This window comes from Amblyomma maculatum, chromosome 1 (assembly GCF_055883805.1).
Source record: "Amblyomma maculatum isolate TAMU_Amacu chromosome 1, ASM5588380v1, whole genome shotgun sequence".
In the NCBI taxonomy this organism is placed as follows: Eukaryota; Metazoa; Arthropoda; class Arachnida; order Ixodida; family Ixodidae; genus Amblyomma; species Amblyomma maculatum.
Genome location: NC_139344.1, coordinates 79,387,661 through 79,405,299, shown reverse-complemented (window position 1 = coordinate 79,405,299; position 17,639 = coordinate 79,387,661). Strand labels below are relative to the sequence as shown.

General features: G+C 49.4%; 1 protein-coding gene across 1 annotated transcript in view; it reads left to right on the top strand.

The window, feature by feature from the left end:
• The window catches only part of LOC146202872 (uncharacterized), an 83,468-nt gene that overhangs the window by 33,022 nt on the left and 32,807 nt on the right, over positions 1-17,639 (top strand). The window contains exons 15-30 of the mRNA XM_084588414.1: positions 382-478; positions 548-670; positions 2,952-3,128; positions 3,811-4,020; positions 5,357-5,454; positions 6,241-6,450; positions 6,971-7,139; positions 7,743-7,850; positions 8,504-8,706; positions 9,080-9,233; positions 9,599-9,712; positions 10,538-10,708; positions 11,213-11,302; positions 12,701-12,862; positions 15,926-16,111; positions 16,643-16,776. Of these exons, the coding sequence (XP_084444540.1) occupies positions 382-478; positions 548-670; positions 2,952-3,128; positions 3,811-4,020; positions 5,357-5,454; positions 6,241-6,450; positions 6,971-7,139; positions 7,743-7,850; positions 8,504-8,706; positions 9,080-9,233; positions 9,599-9,712; positions 10,538-10,708; positions 11,213-11,302; positions 12,701-12,862; positions 15,926-16,111; positions 16,643-16,776 (2,406 nt within the window). The remainder of the gene's footprint in view (positions 1-381; positions 479-547; positions 671-2,951; positions 3,129-3,810; positions 4,021-5,356; positions 5,455-6,240; positions 6,451-6,970; positions 7,140-7,742; positions 7,851-8,503; positions 8,707-9,079; positions 9,234-9,598; positions 9,713-10,537; positions 10,709-11,212; positions 11,303-12,700; positions 12,863-15,925; positions 16,112-16,642; positions 16,777-17,639) is intronic.

Sequence of the window (17,639 nt, the reverse complement as noted above, 5' to 3'; positions counted from 1 at the left end):
CAGCGTGCGAGTGTTGGGCAATGTTTCTAATGTAAAACAATTATGTCAACCGTCAAACATATTGTGAACAAAACGGCTGCAAAATTTGTCTTGTTCTAAAGGTAAAAAACTTAAACACGGCGCGTGTGCTATCAACGCCCTGACCATGGAGCGATTTTCATCGAGCCGTTGTCATTATTCGTAAACGAGTTGAACGTTCTCTCGCTTTTAAGGGCGCCTTGAATCAGATCAAATCCCGATTCAAAACGTAATCGTGTTCATTTATCAAAACAATTCTAGCTCAAGCTGTGAAATAGGAATCTAAAGTTCAACAAAAAAAAAATCACACAGCGCATTAGGACCGCAAAATGTTCGGCTATAACGCGAAATGTCTTAATTCAGGGCCCGCCAGGACCAACAATTGAGACCGGAGAGGCGATACCTGGTCCCAGAGGTCCTCAGGGTGTACCTGGTGATATCGGATATCCTGGCCGCGACGGTAAGCAGCTGCACGAGCTTATCAAAGCTGCGAATCACTCCTGTACATTTGGCCGCTGACTTCGTGCAGGCGAAAAGGGTGCCGTCGGGTCCATGGGCTACCGAGGCCAGCAAGGTGGGCCGGGCATCCCAGGTGAACAAGGAGCGACAGGACCTCGTGGTATTGCCATCAAGGGCGAGCCAGGAGAAGACGGTTAGTGAATCGTTGCTGGGTTTGCTAATTTCACAGTGTCTGCGCAACCCTCGATCGTGTTTTACTTCTTGGTCACGGCGGAACATGTCCAAACGTGACAACCCGAAAACAATCCCCGGGGCCGTATCACTGATGCCGTTAATGCGTACAAATTCTGGTATAGGCCAGGGGTGTATTTAAAAATGGTTGAAGGGTGGACGCCGCCCTCGCTCGAGAGAAACTTTACGTATAGAAAACCATTATGAACCCCTTCCCCTTCTTTTTTCGACGGAAAAGACAAAAAAATGCACGGTTCAAACTTCAAATGGTATCGCGACTGCCGGCTGCTCCCTGTAGGCGTGACCAATAAACCAGCCCTTGGTGCAGGTGTGCCTTTGTATCTGTCGATGCGGGCATGTGGTTTTCAGATTCCCGCAGCGGAAAATCCTGCTTATGTATGCATGATGTTTTTTATAGCTATAGGAGCATCATATTTGTCAACACAGTGCGTGAGGTTACCATAATATCATTGGTTATTTCGGTTCGATCTGTACCGCAGCAGTGCCACAACATGGGCCCTACAACAAGTAGCTGTGGTTTCATGAATCGCTTTGAGGGCAGGTACGTAGCATTTAGCAACAAGAAATGAAGCACAACTAGCGCTGAACTAATGGATGACGCTTCATTTTGACACTCTCTGCAGCTAAAGAGCATTTTCTTTTTTTTTTTTTGCGGAAATGTGTCAAAATGAACTGATATTAATTAGTTTAGCGCTCTGTTCTGCCTCTTATTCTAGTTATTTTGTCTGCGTCGTCCAGCCCTGTAGTTATTGCTTAAACTAAGAATTGACCCAGCGAAACACAAGAACCTTGTGACAGTCGTGCATGTGTAGTAAGTACTCGTTTCCTTTCAGCGAATTCACACGACGTTGTTTTTTTTTTTTAATAAAATTATGGGGAACACTTAAGCTCCGCCTTTAAGGGTGTGACGCGATAGCGTATAGGCTACCACTCAACATATGAAGCCCCGCCTTAACCAAGCCGTATGAACGTGCCTGCGTGGCCTAGGGATAACGTGAATACAAGGCTCCTGGCATACCTGCATCATTATGGGCGGTTGTGTTGTCGCCGAAGGTGGTGCTGGAGAAGATGGTGGCGACCTCGCAGTACGGGAAACTTGCAGAGGCGCGAATTCGGGCTCAAGACCTCGAAGCCGTCGGCTACCCTGATGGGTAGGCGTAATCTCGATGGTAGGAGATCCCTGAGGACTGTAGTCTCGGCTGGTTGGAGGTGTTCGGAGCATGGGTTACTACACCCAGCACCTCCACCAGATGTCACGGCGTGAAGTGGTCAGAAGTCATCGCGAGACACAGAGGTCACAGAAGTCACAGTGCACAGAGCGGCAGAGAAACTGGCAGGGCCCGACTCAAAGGGAGAACTTGGGTTTCTTCTCCTCGAGGGGGCACGCGCTCGCGACCAGCGCAGAGTGAAGACAAAGACTGCACCGTGTCGATACCACTCTCCCATATATATTTAAGGAAAGACCCAAATTGCAACTCCTGCAAAACGTAACGTCAGGCAACCCTGTCAGTGCTCGGCCATATCAACTGCCAGCTACCGCCTGGCAGCGTCATGCTCGTGGCTTTTCGCTCACAACGCCAACGCCGCATGTTCGATAAATGGGGCCTTTAATGCTATCGCGTTAAAATTGCACAGGTTAAATCTAGAGTTTCGCTTACGACTACGCATCAAGGCAAGCGAGCTTTCCGCCAGCTTGACCCTGTGGGAACGTTACGCGTAAGAATTCTGCACGTCTTTCGTGCTTGTTTCTGCGCAATCATTTATCCGATAGCTAAGACAACTTCATTGCATCGGTTGCTGGAATTCACAAAATTTACCCACCGACGGACATTCATTGACGCATATTCTACCATGTTTAAGCGATTGAAAACGGGCGAAAAATCTTTCTGATCGTAGCTTGGTGTGCTCTTTAACATGACACAGTCGCATACACATTCTGCTGATAACAAGATTAAGAAGACTGAAAATGCTTGCCACTATATCTCTCACCTGTTTCCACATACTGTTCGCCCACAGGGAGTTAGGAATGGCGCTGGGCCTCGCTCCTGTGCTAGGTGCCCCTCCACTTCATTTCACGCGTATAGTATACCGATGTTCTCGGCAGTGCCGAATACTGAAGGCCGTCAGTGTGTAAGGAGCTACACAAAAGAGAACTCATGTCTGCATGTCTCAATGCCACTGTGGCATTAAATGTCTGCTCGCTATTGCGCACATCCACACAGGTCATCCGGGACTACCAGGCTTTCGAGGACCCACGGGAGTCCCAGGCTCCCAAGGTCCGCCGGGAGAGCAAGGTCAACCGGGTCTGACGGTAATTGGACCACCGGGAGAAGACGGACGGCCCGGAAGAGATGGACGGCCAGGCATTCCCGGCGTTCGAGGAGACCCCGGACCCACAGGCAAGAATGAAAGCTATCCCCATAAGTGATCACTGCACCCGAACCGCGTGCGTGTTATAAATATGAAAATAAAAAAAAAATGATGTCAAAGTAGAAAGTTAAAGTAGAAAGTGCTCGAGAAGCAAGCGGGGCAGGCTATCAGTGCAGTAGGAAGTTGGTTATTCATCCCAACCAGATCTTCTTGCTCGTCTCGTTTTGAGCAGTGAACAGAATGCCGAATATACCCATTACGTTTGGATCCACAATAGCGGTTTGTTTCTGGGTTCAGTGTTCTGTCGCTCTGCTTACGGTCAACACTGCCTCTGATGCCACGGTCAGCTGGAAACAATAGTCGTGGTGTCAAAGAGACAGCGGGAGCAAATGGGTAATTGGAAAATGGCCGTTGCAAAATATGGCTCTAAGTTTTGTGACGTTAATCCGAGTGTTTGGAAAAGGATTAAACCAGCACATATCCCTCTTAAACGCTCTTTAAGACAGGACCAGTCATAGACAACAAAGACAATGACTTGCGCGTTATTTGTGAACATTTTGCCCTTATAACAGCACCGCACAAGCAAGATAGCGAACCAGCTCATCCCTTTTTTTGCCTTGTCACCGCACAAAACTTGTGAAAAAAAAAAAGCAAACAATGGGCCTTTAACCAAGCGAGGAGGCCATGACGAGTGGCACGTGAATCTTTCAGGTGATAAGGGCACTCCTGGGCGCGGCGTGCCAAGACAGGGGCCCGATGGTCCCCCGGGCCTGCGCGGCCCGCAAGGTGAACCGGGTCTTCCGGGCCGGCCTGGCAGGCCAGGCGAGGATGGTCGTCCGGGACCCAGGGGTGACGATTGCGGCTACTGTCCGCCAGGGATACCTGGCGAGCTCGGAGAGCCAGGCGACGACGGCCGACAAGGTACGCAGCTGCCACTTGCTTTGTACGCCGGCACTCTAAAACGAAGATTCGGTGCTACTTCACTCTATAAACGTCACAATTTGTTTTTCTTCGTCTTTTGTCTGTTTTCTCTTCACTACGTTTCTAGGCTGTCACCTTTCGCTTTCGTTTCATTGTTGTTCTTTTTTTTTTTTCCGCCAGATAAGAACACGTTTGGCTGTTTCATTGCCTTACTTTACAAACGATTTCTTCGTTTAGGGCATGACAGCACGAGTGCTGTGTACTTACACATAATGAAACGATGAAGATAACTTCGCTATAATCAGGTGGTTCTACTTGCCGCTGACGCTAATTTCTAGCTAAAGCATACCGTGGGTCGAAACTCCGACTCATACACTTTCTCGCCTTCTATTTTACCCACCTGGGTGGTTTCTAAACCGTTAGCTACCAGTGTCATGCAGCAATTACTGCGGTAACAAAAAAAATGGTCTCATGCAGGTCTGTTTTTATCAAATAGGAAAGGCTGCATGGTCTTTTTCCAGATGGTGTTCAGGCGCGGGTGGCGTTAACTACACGCACAGATACAGGCTTGCTGTTTACCGGACCGACTATCGCGGTCATTGCGAGTACGGACTCCAAGTGCCTCGCTTGCAACTCAGCGCTTTCTTCATTCATGGCTGTGGACAGGATTCTACCGTAGCAAGACCAACAGACGTAGGCGTGCAACAAAGTGTCATATTTTTTTTTTTTTTTTTTCCTAGCGTCAGTTTTCGTCTCCGCTACAATAAAAGATAAACACACACACTTTTCTGATCCAAGTGCGCCAAATTCCGTCGTGACCGGCCAGGCTATCGTCAAAAGCCGGGAATCTACGAAGCAATTTTTTTTACCTTAATTCTGGGACATAATCTGGTAGGCCACGATGAGCGAGCGCTGCAATGGAGCACGACTCACGCTAAAAACGGGAGTCACGTCCGTAATAAGAGTGCTAGGTTTTAAGCCGTAAAAAGCTTGGTGAGCCATTTGGGTTAAATTAAAAGCTTATGTTAGCAGTAAAGACGTAGGCGCACCTTTGTGTTGTTCTCATTTGAATCTCAGAAAGGCTTGCTACATGCTCAGCACCCACTCGATGTCAGTCAGCCGCACTTTAGTCATCTACACGGCTTCCTATATAAATTACCTGAATGTGCACAAACTTCAGTATTCATATTAGGGGGAGGGCTAAGCGCTACACACATAACACCTTCTCTGTGTCTGTTCCAGATACAAGCAGCCGATGCACAATCTGCCACTTATTTCTTGGCAGTTTTAGACTAGTTGTAATGTAGTGATAAAAAACCTTGATCTTTCTACGCAGGCCCTGGCGGCTCGATGGGGTTCCCCGGCAACGTGGGTCCGCAGGGAGTGAAAGGAGACAGAGGCTACCCGGGCATTCCCGGCCTTTCGGGGCTACCGGTAAGGGCAGGCAGCGAGGCTCAAAACGGGCAGGCGGTGATGGTTTGATGCCGCCTTTTGCCAATTCCTGTGCATTCCTGCAGCTGCCTCTGACTGCACTAGAGAGGCTGTACAACAGAATCCCGTGTGTACTGATGTGTTGCTGTTACGTTCCTATAACGTGTACAGGGTGATTTTATTAACGTGTTTTTTTTTTTTTTCTCGAAAATTGTGAGAGAAACATCGGTGTGGTCAGCGCAGATGAGTTGTACAACAAGGCGGACATTCCGCAACGTGCTAGAGCTCAATAATTATACGACTAATTATAAAACTTGGCAGGGCAAGAGAAATGCAACGTCGTTTGAGAATTTAATGACGACGAAGTTAACTTTTTCAGCGACGGCATCACGCTCAGCGACTCCATTCTTAAAAATATGTATGTATTTATGCCCAGCTAATTATTTTTCTCATCATCTGGAGATCTTCACGCAGTGAAAAATTAGCCATAGTGTCCTTAAGTAAAACATTCCACCGAGCGACAAGAACAAAGTTACAGCGCCCGACAGCACTTCGTACGAGAAGCGCATCACTTCGCGACGTCCCATCTTGTTTGCAATGCGATCCTTTACTTTTAGACCCGAAATGACCTTACCATTATGTCCACCAGGTACTCAAAATGTAACCGGCCTTCCCGACCTCGGGAAAATTGCTCTAAGCGTTTACAAATAAAGTTTGAAAAGTCGCGTGCACAACTGCAGACGCCGTGGCGTGCAAAGGGATAAGTCATTGGTGGCTTTTTTGTCGCAGGGTCGAGACGGCGAACAGGGTATTGACGGCCAAAAGGGCGAGAAAGGTTTCCCAGGAGACTACATCTTCCCGCCGGGTCCACTACCACCGGGCTCAATTAAGGGAGAGAAGGGCGAACCCGGGGACTATGGACCAAGGGGCCTGGCCGGTCGAGAAGGCAACCCTGGACCGGACGGCCTACCCGGCATCGTGGGCCTCAAGGGGGATACTGTAAGTGCGGCGCTGGTGACTTTCCACACGCCCGCGACACCTGTCCACCGTTGCTGTGTCTAAAAGGTCCGCGTCATTTGCTGCAGTCGCATGTGGACAGGGGGACCTCCGTAGTCTTGCACGCATGCAGCAAAATGTGAAGACGCTTTGAAACCTGTGAGATCTTCTTGAGCATGACTTCGGTTATAATCCCTCTGGTGGAGTATCAAGACATTAAAGATGTAATAAGCTTCTTATTCCATATTCCCCCTTTGCATACGAGCGCATAATGCAAAGGGTAATAATGCACATAGAGCCTTGAATTCGGCTTGTGCGCGAATAGACACGAACGAACACACACCAACAGGACAACGCCTGTCCTCTTAGTGTATGTTAGTCCGTGCCTATTCGCGCTGCCACTTATTAGTATAATGCACATACCCATAATTCATAATGTGCTTTTATTTCAGCTAGAGAACACGCGATTGTTATTATTTACTTGGAAATCCCTGCATGAGCAATCGCTTGCTGACGTGCACAGGGTGACGTCGGAGACCCAGGCTACCCGGGCGCTGATGGCGCGGAAGGCTTCCCTGGCTTGGCTGGCCGAAAGGGAGAAGCCGGAGACAACTACGTCGGCGAGAAGGGCGACGACGGAGAGGAAGGCGAGCCCGGAGAACCGGGCTCAACCGGACCACCTGGCGACATGGGTGCGTTGTAGCGTGTCCTGTGCGCGTGCTCACTGCCCCTCCAGCCACGCTCTGGTACCTGCGCGGCCGTGACATTCATGTGGACTCGCACGCGCGCATCTTCTGAACACGATAGCAAAGAGACACCTGGCGCATACTATGCACGTCCATGCATGACTCAACGTTAAAATTATTATACAGCGTTTCGCATGGTTTACCTTCTGATTACGAGGATAGACAAAAGCGGGCAACAAGCATGAAAGTCTCAGTATGATTTCGTAACAATCCCTTAAAAAGATCCATCCGAAATTACTTAAGGGCCGAATCACGTAACAAGGGCACGATTCGTTGAGAAGCTGAAGGCATTTAATATAAGCACGCACAGACTGATTAAAGGCAAGAAGTCAAAAAATATTCAGGCAGCTATAATGCAATCGAAGCAATTGAACATTTAGAGAACATACGATAAAAGCAGTCAGATTTGGAAACGGCAGCAATTCTGTCTGGCACCTACTCCCTGCTTGGTATAAACCAAGCACGAGGAGGTCATCAAAACTTTATACTGGTTTATTGTTCATCTCAGGCTAAAAACGGAAAATAACGAAGACGGTGTGTTGCTTTCAGGTGACCCTGGTCTCCCGTACAACGTTCCGGACGACCTTATGCTTAGGCTGACTGGAGAAAAGGGTCCAACAGGTCTTCCAGGCCCGCCAGGCAGAGAGGGACCAAAAGGCAAGCACCCTTCTTTGCCTGATTCGCCGCGATATATCCTCTCGTACGCTTCTACTCGGTTACTCTCATCAAGCAAACATTTAGCTCACCGTAAGAACTCTTCTTTTAGTTGTTGAGCAAGCAACGAATGTACTCCAACGTATACTGTTATGCAATAGAGAGGAATCTTGCAACACACATATATCTCGGAAGTGTACTCGAGGGAGCACCTCCATTCGCCTGTTTCCTTTTTCAATAAATTCCTCGAATGGTGGCTCACATAGGCTGCTCAAACCGCCATGAACGAGGTTCTGCGTCATGGGGCCCTTAAACACGTTGAAGAACTCGAAAAATACAACTTCGGTTGAATACTGATAAAATGGCTTAAAAAATATTTCGGCGCAAAGAAGACAACACAAGAAAGAAAGGAACATGACATTCGGTGTCCTTTTCTTTCTTGTGCTGTCTTCTTTGCGCTGGAATTCATGAGTCATGAAGTCATGAACCAACTCGCCCCACAGGCCGCCATACTGATGAAACGAAGCGCCTATACGACCTTGCACTTCACCGTGGTGTATTGTTCGGCGCCACGCAGTATTGCCAGCAATGAATGCATGGTGCTGCACACAATGCACAGCCGGCGCAGCATGTTTGATGCGGACGTTTGTTCGCAGGAGATAAAGGGACGCCCGGCTACGATGGTCTTCCTGGGCGCCAGGGAGACAAGGGCGCCCACGGCACACCGGGCTACTCTCTCCAGGGTCCGGGAGGCCTTAAGGGCTACCCGGGCCTTGGCGGAGACCAAGGGCTCCCCGGCCGCAGGGGTGCACACGGACCGATCGGAGAGCGTGGATACGATGGAAGGCCTGGACCTAAGGTGTGCTAATCACTGAGCGCGCGGGGCTTCACCGCTGCTTCTCATTTCGTTCGTCTTAATTCTGCGAGAGCACGTGCCTCTGCACGTGTCACATCGGCATGTCACGCAACTTGAATCCTTAGGATCATGGCAGTAATCCTGAATAAAGCCGATCGCCTTGCATTTTTCTTCCTCCTTGATCAGGAAACTCGTTTTCAGGGACTGAGGTTCTTGGGTACAAAACGTACATGCACGTTATGCGATACGCGCGGCTCATGGCCAACCCTTCCCTTCGTGTATTTTCGTGCACTTGTGCCCGAAGGTAGACGGAGCAGTCAAGTGCTGGAGCAGTAGAAGTAATGTACCCGGAGTACTAAGCTCGCCTCACGTGCAGGGAGCACGAGGGCGCCCTGGCACGGGCAAAGGCACGGGACCTCCAGGCCTTCCGGGAATCCTGGGTCCAAAAGGCGAGCAAGGCCTGCCAGGATACCCCGGTGTCCCCGGTCCCGCAGGGCAGCCGGGATATGCTGGAACCAAGGGACAGAAAGGCGAGTACCTATATAAGCCGCCTGCTGGCGCGTTTCAACACAGTCTGTACGTAAATGGCTTAACCGAGGCTCTAACCAAACTGGCGCTTCGAAAATGTTTCGAAAAGCCTGGCTATCAAATCATGGCATATGGTACCTCCTAAAGTGCGAATTTCGGGTTGATCCAAGTTGACGACGGTAACAAATATGGCTGCGGCACAGCTTAACCTTACCTACCCAAAACATTGTTTTCCATGCTTGTAAACGTATAAAAAGCACGTCAAGACGCAGCAATTAGCTGTACCGCAGCACAAGGAGCAATTATTTTTTTTAATCACAGTGAAATTAATCCGGAGCTCCCAACTAAATTTGATCGGTGCACGCAGGTGAACCGGGCTACACTGGATACGACGGACCGAAGGGAGTGAAGGGAGACCCCGGTGATGCCGGCATCGGAACGCAGGGTCCTGCTGGGGCGCCTGGCTACAACGGCCTGAAGGGTGAGGCAGGAGACTGTGCGCACGAAGCTGTCGCTTATTCTGCAATTTAAAGGCTTCAGGCAACTACCTCCGTTAATTCATGCCTCCCGGAAGCTCTGGCGTTGCTGGAATTGAAAGTCGTGATTCCTCTTTTCACGCCTTATCGCGGCGCACTCTGGTTGACAGAAACGTCTCATCGCACTGGCAGAAACTACGCCGGGTGAATTAGGATCAAAGCGATTAACTGAAGTTCATGACATGATTAATATTTACAGCATATAATAGCATCATACATGCGGAGGAAACGTGACGCCCATCTGGTTTTATCACTATCTCGTTTCTGCCTGCCTGAATTGCCTGGCTGAATTGAGTATTTTTAGGCTTTATGTGTAAAGCACTACGGACGGGCTATCCCGCAATGCATTGCCACGTTTGTTTTGCTGAGCCCGTTTTCGTGTGCACTATGGCTCCGCGTACTGACCATCAAGCATCTTATTGTAGCACAAAGGCTAGCAACATATGTGTTGCCAGCGCGTTTTCTTTTTTCTTTTACGTGCTGTAGCTATATGGTCATCCCACCACCGTTCTTCGCCTGTTCGTGCTGTATTTACGTATAGGCTCTACGAGAGGCACGCTAGTCGACTCCCACTCAAGTGCAATGCGCACACTTCTTCAAGCGGCGTTTCAATTTTGTTTAGAAGGAAAGAAGAAAATGCTCAGAGGTTTGATTTCAGGGTCCTCCTTGAGCAAACCAACGAGCTCAACATGCACTCGCCCACATCACTGCTTCGTACGAGTACGAGTACGTATACGTGAGACGAGGCTTTCCACTGGCGGCGTGCGCAGGAGAGAGGGGCATTCCCGGTCTTCCGGGCACTGACGGATTCCCAGGTCTGCCCGGAGCAAAGGGCGAGATCGGTGAACCGGGCGCAGCTGGGCCACGGGGCCGCGACGGATTGCCCGGCCCTAGGGGACAACCCGGAACGCCCGGTCTTGAGGGTTACCCGGGGGCGCCAGGTACGTGCGCGCGTCTCCTTCTTCCAGTGTAACAGTCATGACCTAAACCTTCTCTTTCTAAGCGCCTCTGATGCAAACCAGGATCGCTGGTTAAGCGTAAAAGAAATATGAATTGATGAATGATGACACCGCGCTGCGCATAACGGCCTTCGCAAGAGAAACCCCCTTGGCTGGGTCACGAGGACGAGCATAAGCTGTCATTTTAATTTCTTTGGTATATTGATGGGTGCAAGACGGCCCTCGGTGTAGCTTGCTAGTCTGAGTGCGTATAGTTAAGATCACTTTGAATAGTCACATAAGTCATCTCTGATAAATGAGAGGTATGTGCTACACTGTTATCCATGTCTTCCCACGATTTAATTGTGTTCATATCCGATGACATTTCGTGATCACACGCTAGTACGTGAGCGTTTAGTCTAAAACCACATGGTCAACAGAAAAAAGAAAATGCTGTTAATAATGTGTAGTAGAAGTCATTTGCAATATTAACGACTCTTAATGCAGGCAGGAAAGGAGAAGCTGGAGACTTTGGGCCACCTGGCTGGGACGGACTGCCCGGAGAGTCAGGATACCCTGGACTTAAAGGAATTAAAGGTGCGTAAATAACTCCAGTTCTATCTGCAAGTGAAAAGCTATGTGACATGCGTATTCTAACGAATTACCGTAAAAACCCGCTTATTAGTACGGACCCGCATAATACGCGGTGTAATTTTAGGATAACGAAAACTAAAAAAAAAAAAAAAATAACAGTTATCATATGCGTATAATGCGAGCGAAGAAAGATTAACAAAAGCATTTATATGCACTATATTTGGCGGTTGCTCCGCAAGGCGGACGCACTCCGCGCTTTCGCGTCCAACGCCACTTCGTGCCAGGAGTCAGAAATAGTGCCACGCACCTTCATGTGCCGGTGTTCCCCTTCTCGCGCCGACACGCTAGATTTTCATGCACCGTGAGAAGAGCAGCTAACGTTCTGCCCGGCAATTGCGCAAGCCATATGGGCTTCCCGTTGTAAACCAGGCCGCTTCCAGCTCGGACGCGGGGCGGCCGCGAAGCTGCCTGTTCGCGTAGCGCCGCTCGCAGTCGCGTGGCGTTTGAGCCCCGGACGTGTTTTCGGATTCTCGCAATCACCATCGTCCGGTGTATTGACTGCCGAGAGTCTCTTGCTCGAGATATCTTTCCGTAGAAACTCTTCTTCGATGCCTCTAGAAGTGTTCGTTACTCCGTATTTCTCGAAAGCACGACCCTGTGAATGCTAGTCAAGCGTCCGCGATTCGGCTGTAGGGTCCTTGAAACATCTGTTCAAAATGCCGAGTGCTGCCTTCATCATTCCTACATCGTGCGAGGTGCTATCGACCTGCTTCCGGTCGTGTCTGCGTTTCGAGCGCCGTGGTCATGTCGTGGTCGCGAGGGCCACGGGGTCAGCGTGGAATGGAGAAACCGAAACCATCGAAACATTCAACTGAAGCCACCGGTCGCTAGATGGCGTCTCCTCTCGATGGAATCCTGGTGCTGATAGCGCTAAATAATAGCTAGACCGGAAATGCGAATTTAGACTGAAATTTGTTCGGATCCGCATTGATACGAGGCGGAAATAGACACGATAAAATTGGGAACTTCGTATTGGTTTTTACGGTAGTTTCGTGGCGCAAGCACTGGGAACATTTATAGAAGTACGTAAGCAAAAAAAAAAAAAAAAAAAAAATTACTTTCACATCTTTTTACTCAAGTGTCCGAACTACCAGAACGCTAATATCTGGCGGAACTGACATTGAAGAGTACTCGTTTCACTGATTGTCACCGTTCTATTAACGGCGTTAATCATGCTATGTTGTCGTTCTACTCCTATGGGTCGCCCGTAGCCGATATCAGTAGCTAAAATAGTGCGGTTCCTTGACAAAATTTTGGATCTGTGCTAGAGTTTTTTGTCCGCGTTGGCGACAGTTTTTGTTAGAGCACTGTTGTGAACATGTTAAACATGACACATCACAGGAGAGCGAGGCGACGATGGACAGCCAGGATATCCGGGGCTTCCTGGAAGACCAGGCCTACCGGGTGAACGCGGAGACCTCGGCTTTCCGGGTCTTCCGGGCCAAAAGGGAGACAGGGCTCAACGAGGCATTCGAGGCGACGACGGCTTTCCAGGACTCGAAGGTAACTACTGGTACACGTTCGTGTGCACATATATCACGAGGGCAGAAAGAGTGATCGTCTGACGAAATAGAGTACCGTCAAAGAGACTATGCTTAAAGGTCAAACATTGTTCGAGCCTTACTTGGGACACTGGAACCGGGTAATTTTACATTCCCCCTTTCCTTTAGGACACTTTCACGTGCTTTCTGTAAGTTTAACGCTGACTGGCGCAGTGCCTGAAACATGGTTAAAACATCCCGCATTATTTCGCTTTAAGCTTTATGTCAGCCTAAACGGTAAAGGTTGTACTGCGCGAGAAACATGCAGGCCACTTAAGTTCGAGTAGTTTAGTTTAGTACGAGTAGGTATCAGACCCCCAAAACAGGCTCCTTTGACACGGTTACTGCGGTTACCACCTTAAAGCTGTGAAAATGGGAAAGGCTTTTCCTCACTGAACCTCGCTATAACAAAACCGGAGGGAACTCATGATTTCTCTTGATAGCCGTAGCCGACCTTGGCTCCATAGTCCACGCTTGGTCGTACTTACCTACTGCTATAGGTGGGACAACCTGTCTGGCGTTTGGTCTGCCTGAAATGTGTTATATGCCAGCGTACTCCTTCGGGGAAGCCATCAAAAACGGGAACTCCCTATGAAATCGCGACTGCTAGGCCGCTTTTACCGTGACCCGCGCCAGCTTCGGCACCCAGAAAATGGGGCTAGGTATTTGGAATATGTCATTCGCTATCTTATACGGCAGTGTTCCTGCAGGACCCGTTTTATAGGCGTTGAAGCCTATGCTGGCCGCAGAAGAATCGGATGCTCCTTGGTAAGGTTGGCATCTCAGCTATAATTAAACCATATTCGGCCACGCAAGCACTCGATGTCGGTTTTGGGGTTTCTTTTCAGCAGTACTGTTGTATGCAACAGGTAAAGACGTTTTTCGAATTTTTAGCCCCATTTTTCACCCGCTGAAGAGGGAATACGAACTTCGTTAAAAAAATTTTGCAGTGGCTTAGCTCCTCAGCTAGGCCAGGATATACGTAGCTAAAGGCATGGGTTGGCTTGGTTGGGCTCGGTTATATGATATGTTAGCTGCACCGGTTAAACAATTGAGACACTGTCGCGTTTTTCGATGTGTGTAGAGCACATATTTATTCAATGTTACGCTTTATAAACACGGAGACCGATAGCTGGTCTGTAAAGTAGTTTTCCGCCGCCTAAATTTCGAATACGCAGTACAGACGTGAGTGTCCCTCTTCGGAACACAAGATCAATGGCGATTTTCCAATGGGTAACAAGGGGACGTTCAGACTGAACGTGAAGATCCGATGACAAATTGAAGTCGAACTTCACCTTCATACATTCGCTAAGCTTCGACTTGTTCTTGGTGCACCGTTGGATGGTCTTCTCCTTGTAGTTTAGCAGCGACTCTTAACTTTGCCGATCAGAGACTTAGCGCCGCCGTATAGAGTATAGCGAGCGTACACGCCGCATCTTGTATTCTGAGCTGTGCGGTAGGCAGCAGTTGCAGTGGCTTAGCGCAGCTAGGCCTGCGACATTGCGATGATCAAGTGTGATGATAACGATGATGATGATGAGCCTTGCGAAGCGTAACATCACGCGCGCACGCCGCGAAGAGACGACACCACCGAGATTCTAACAAGGCCTTTGCATCACCTTCTCTAACGTCAGCGAACGTCACCACAATCCGATGAGCGATAAGGTATCAGCCACTTATTCTGCGCACACAGGCTTGGATAAAGGGGCGAGATGAGATCATGTGACTCGACTCAAATTCGCGCTCGCACCTTCATTTGCCGGTACTTTATCGTCATCCGCCTGTCGTGACGTAGGCTGCTCAGGTGCACAGGCCTTGCCAAGATCCCGGTGGCGACGGAAGAGACCGGCGCGGTTCAGCGCAGCCGGTTGCCATGGTAACGGCGCATGCGCAGTAGCGGACTTTTGGAGGCACCAAATTGAAATTCGCAAACTTTTCAGAGTATAGCTCAGCTTCTAGCTATGCTAAGCTTTCGCTACAAAACAGGCGAGCGGTGGCGATTCCGCAGCGAGTACCCGTTTTTGATGGCTTCCCCGCATGATGAACGAGCACGCGCTGATGACAACAGCGCCATTTTATGGCTGCATCGCATGAGAGTATATACCTTGCGGCGGAGAATCACTATACCAGATTGAACGGGTGCCACTCGCGTCTACACAGAGGAACGAACCTACTCGCAGCACCTGAGCGACAAGTAAATGTGTAGAGGCGCTGCCGCCGTGCGCATCGCTTCTCACAATATCATTTAGTGGTCCGTGAACCTGAGTTGCCCTAATTTCGGCGAAGGTGTACGCGCCGGCGTCAAATATTTCTCGCGGCGAAGCCTGCCAATCGTTCGTACAGAATCTTCATGCGAGCCCCGGCTTGAGGCTGAAGATTTGCCCGCATTTTGTGCGGCGCTGGACAGTTGCGGGTTCGGCTTGGTAATTTCATTTTGTCACATCGAATGTCCATAACTGGGCGAATGGGTCTTTATCGTTAAAAATCGATGTGCTCAGCGCGCAAAGGCTAGTGGGGTTCGCTTGGGGTACGGTATATTCTTTTGTGGGAACCTTTTGCTTCGTATAAACGCGATTTCAAATTTAGAGGATTCTATAAGAGCTTCCGGTGAAATATTTTATATCAGTTGTTTTGTTACAAAATTGTTTTCTTGTGACGAGGTTTGACTATATATCTCGGGCAAGGAGATGGCCAACAACATGTCAGAATCCCAAAATGAGCGTCACCAAAATGCTTCGACCAGCCGCAGAGGGACCTGCTTATTTTCGACGAAGTCGACTCTCGCCAAGTTAACACTCAGCTTTACTTGTTTAGCGGAAATGTCCGAATACTGATTCTCCCGGTGAATAAGCTTTTTCTTGCAGCACTGTATGTGACAAAAATATTTCACTTATGAAACCATACTGCTTCGTTGTTATTCATGCTAAGAATCTTGTTGCTAAGAATTGTTGTTAAGAAGCTTATTATTCTTTGCGTATCAAGGCCGATGTCTCGCATATATTGATGCTTGCTCGACTTTCGCAAGGTGCGGTTGGACCGAAGGGCCCTGCCGGTTTCCCTGGTCTCCCTGGAACAAAGGGAGAGCGGGGAGAGCCTGGTCGAGCTCTAGGAGCACCAGACGGGCCACCGGGAGAACCGGGTCCCAGGGGATACGATGGATTCCCTGGACTGGCCGGCATCAAGGGCGAACAGGGCAACCCGGGAACTCCAGGTAAGTTTTACTCAAAAATCAAATCCGGATGTTTGCTAATATTGTGATCTTGAAGCGGTGCTATAAATTCGAAGGTTTGCTATAGAACTCTGGATACTGTTATAGGACATCCGAACCACCGAGTTGGAATCAGTGATGCTACCACGCGCATTCAGAACCAACTACGTTTGTCCAGAACTTATGTGGCTTTTTACCGCCAGCATCCTTACTGGATGACTTGTCTGCTAATTAGTAAGACAGCCGGGATCATCACACTCTCTGCTATGTCTGACTGCAGCCTCCGTATACTTTGAAGTTACCTTTGGTGTTCGACCCTGGTTCTTAAGCGCGCAGTTCCGTGATAGCCAACTCACACACTTCGTGCTGTTTCAGAGTGCCACTTTCCACAGTACGCTTAACAAATAAAACACCGTCTGGTTATATCTTCGGTACAACTTCCTTGGTGCAAAATATTACCCTTGCTTCTCACAGCACTTCTGCGGCGTTGAATTGCCGCTAAGCGACGCTCTCTCAACGTGCTTCCCTGCACAGGGCCCGTTGGACGGGAAGGTGATCCAGGCTTCCCAGGCGTAGCAGGACTTGACGGAGCGAACGGTCTCCCGGGTCTCCCTGGTCTTCCCGGCCCCGACGGATTTCCAGGGCTTCCAGGATTCCCTGGCCTGAAGGTAAGCACACTGGTTCAGGATGTGCTGTCACATTGCACTTCCTTCGCTTCCATCACTCTCACTACAGACAGAAGTAGAATTCAATTTATTAAAGCTTGTATGCGAAAAACACTTATCAGCCAAAATTGCTGCTTTTTGAGACTGTCGCATAGCCACCGCACGTGGATGAATAGGAGCATCGTATGTAGCCGACACCTCAAAAAGTCTTTCAATGCAACACTGCCCAACATGACGTGTTCTTGTCCTCTCTATTCTGCACCATTACAGCATTCCAAGTGTTCGCATCAACACAGAGGACAGCAGTTTTAATTCTCACGCCATACCTTTGGTCTCTTGTAAATTATCCGCTGCTTGCTTTTGGTATAAAGATTAATCACGTGACGTAATTGCGGCTCTACTGGCAACCATGGCACGCAGCATCAGAGAGAGAAAGAAAGAAAGAGACCATATGGCCTTTGTCGTCGCCGGGGAAATCAAAGCTCTGGTTGTAAGGTTGGACGACGTTATAAAGCGTCTCGGGTGCCGGACAATCGAGCCGCGTGCAGCCGGGAGGAGTCGAATTACAAGGTTTTCACAGCGGCCCGCGGAACGCCGCAGACGCATCGGAACCATTTTTAGCGCGTAGCACTTCCGGCAGCAGTCACGGATTTCGCTGGTGGCGGGTGGCGGTCCGATGCCTGCTTTCTCTCTCTCTCTTTTTTTCCCCATGAGCTTGAGGCGAAGGAGACGGTGTCCACGTACCGAGAGCAAGCAGGAGAGGAAGAAAATATTCTCTAACCAGATTCCTTGCGCCGGCCCATTGTTGCCAGTACCGAGTGGGCTGTGCATTCGCACGCTTCATGCCTAGCAAAGCGGCCTTGCAC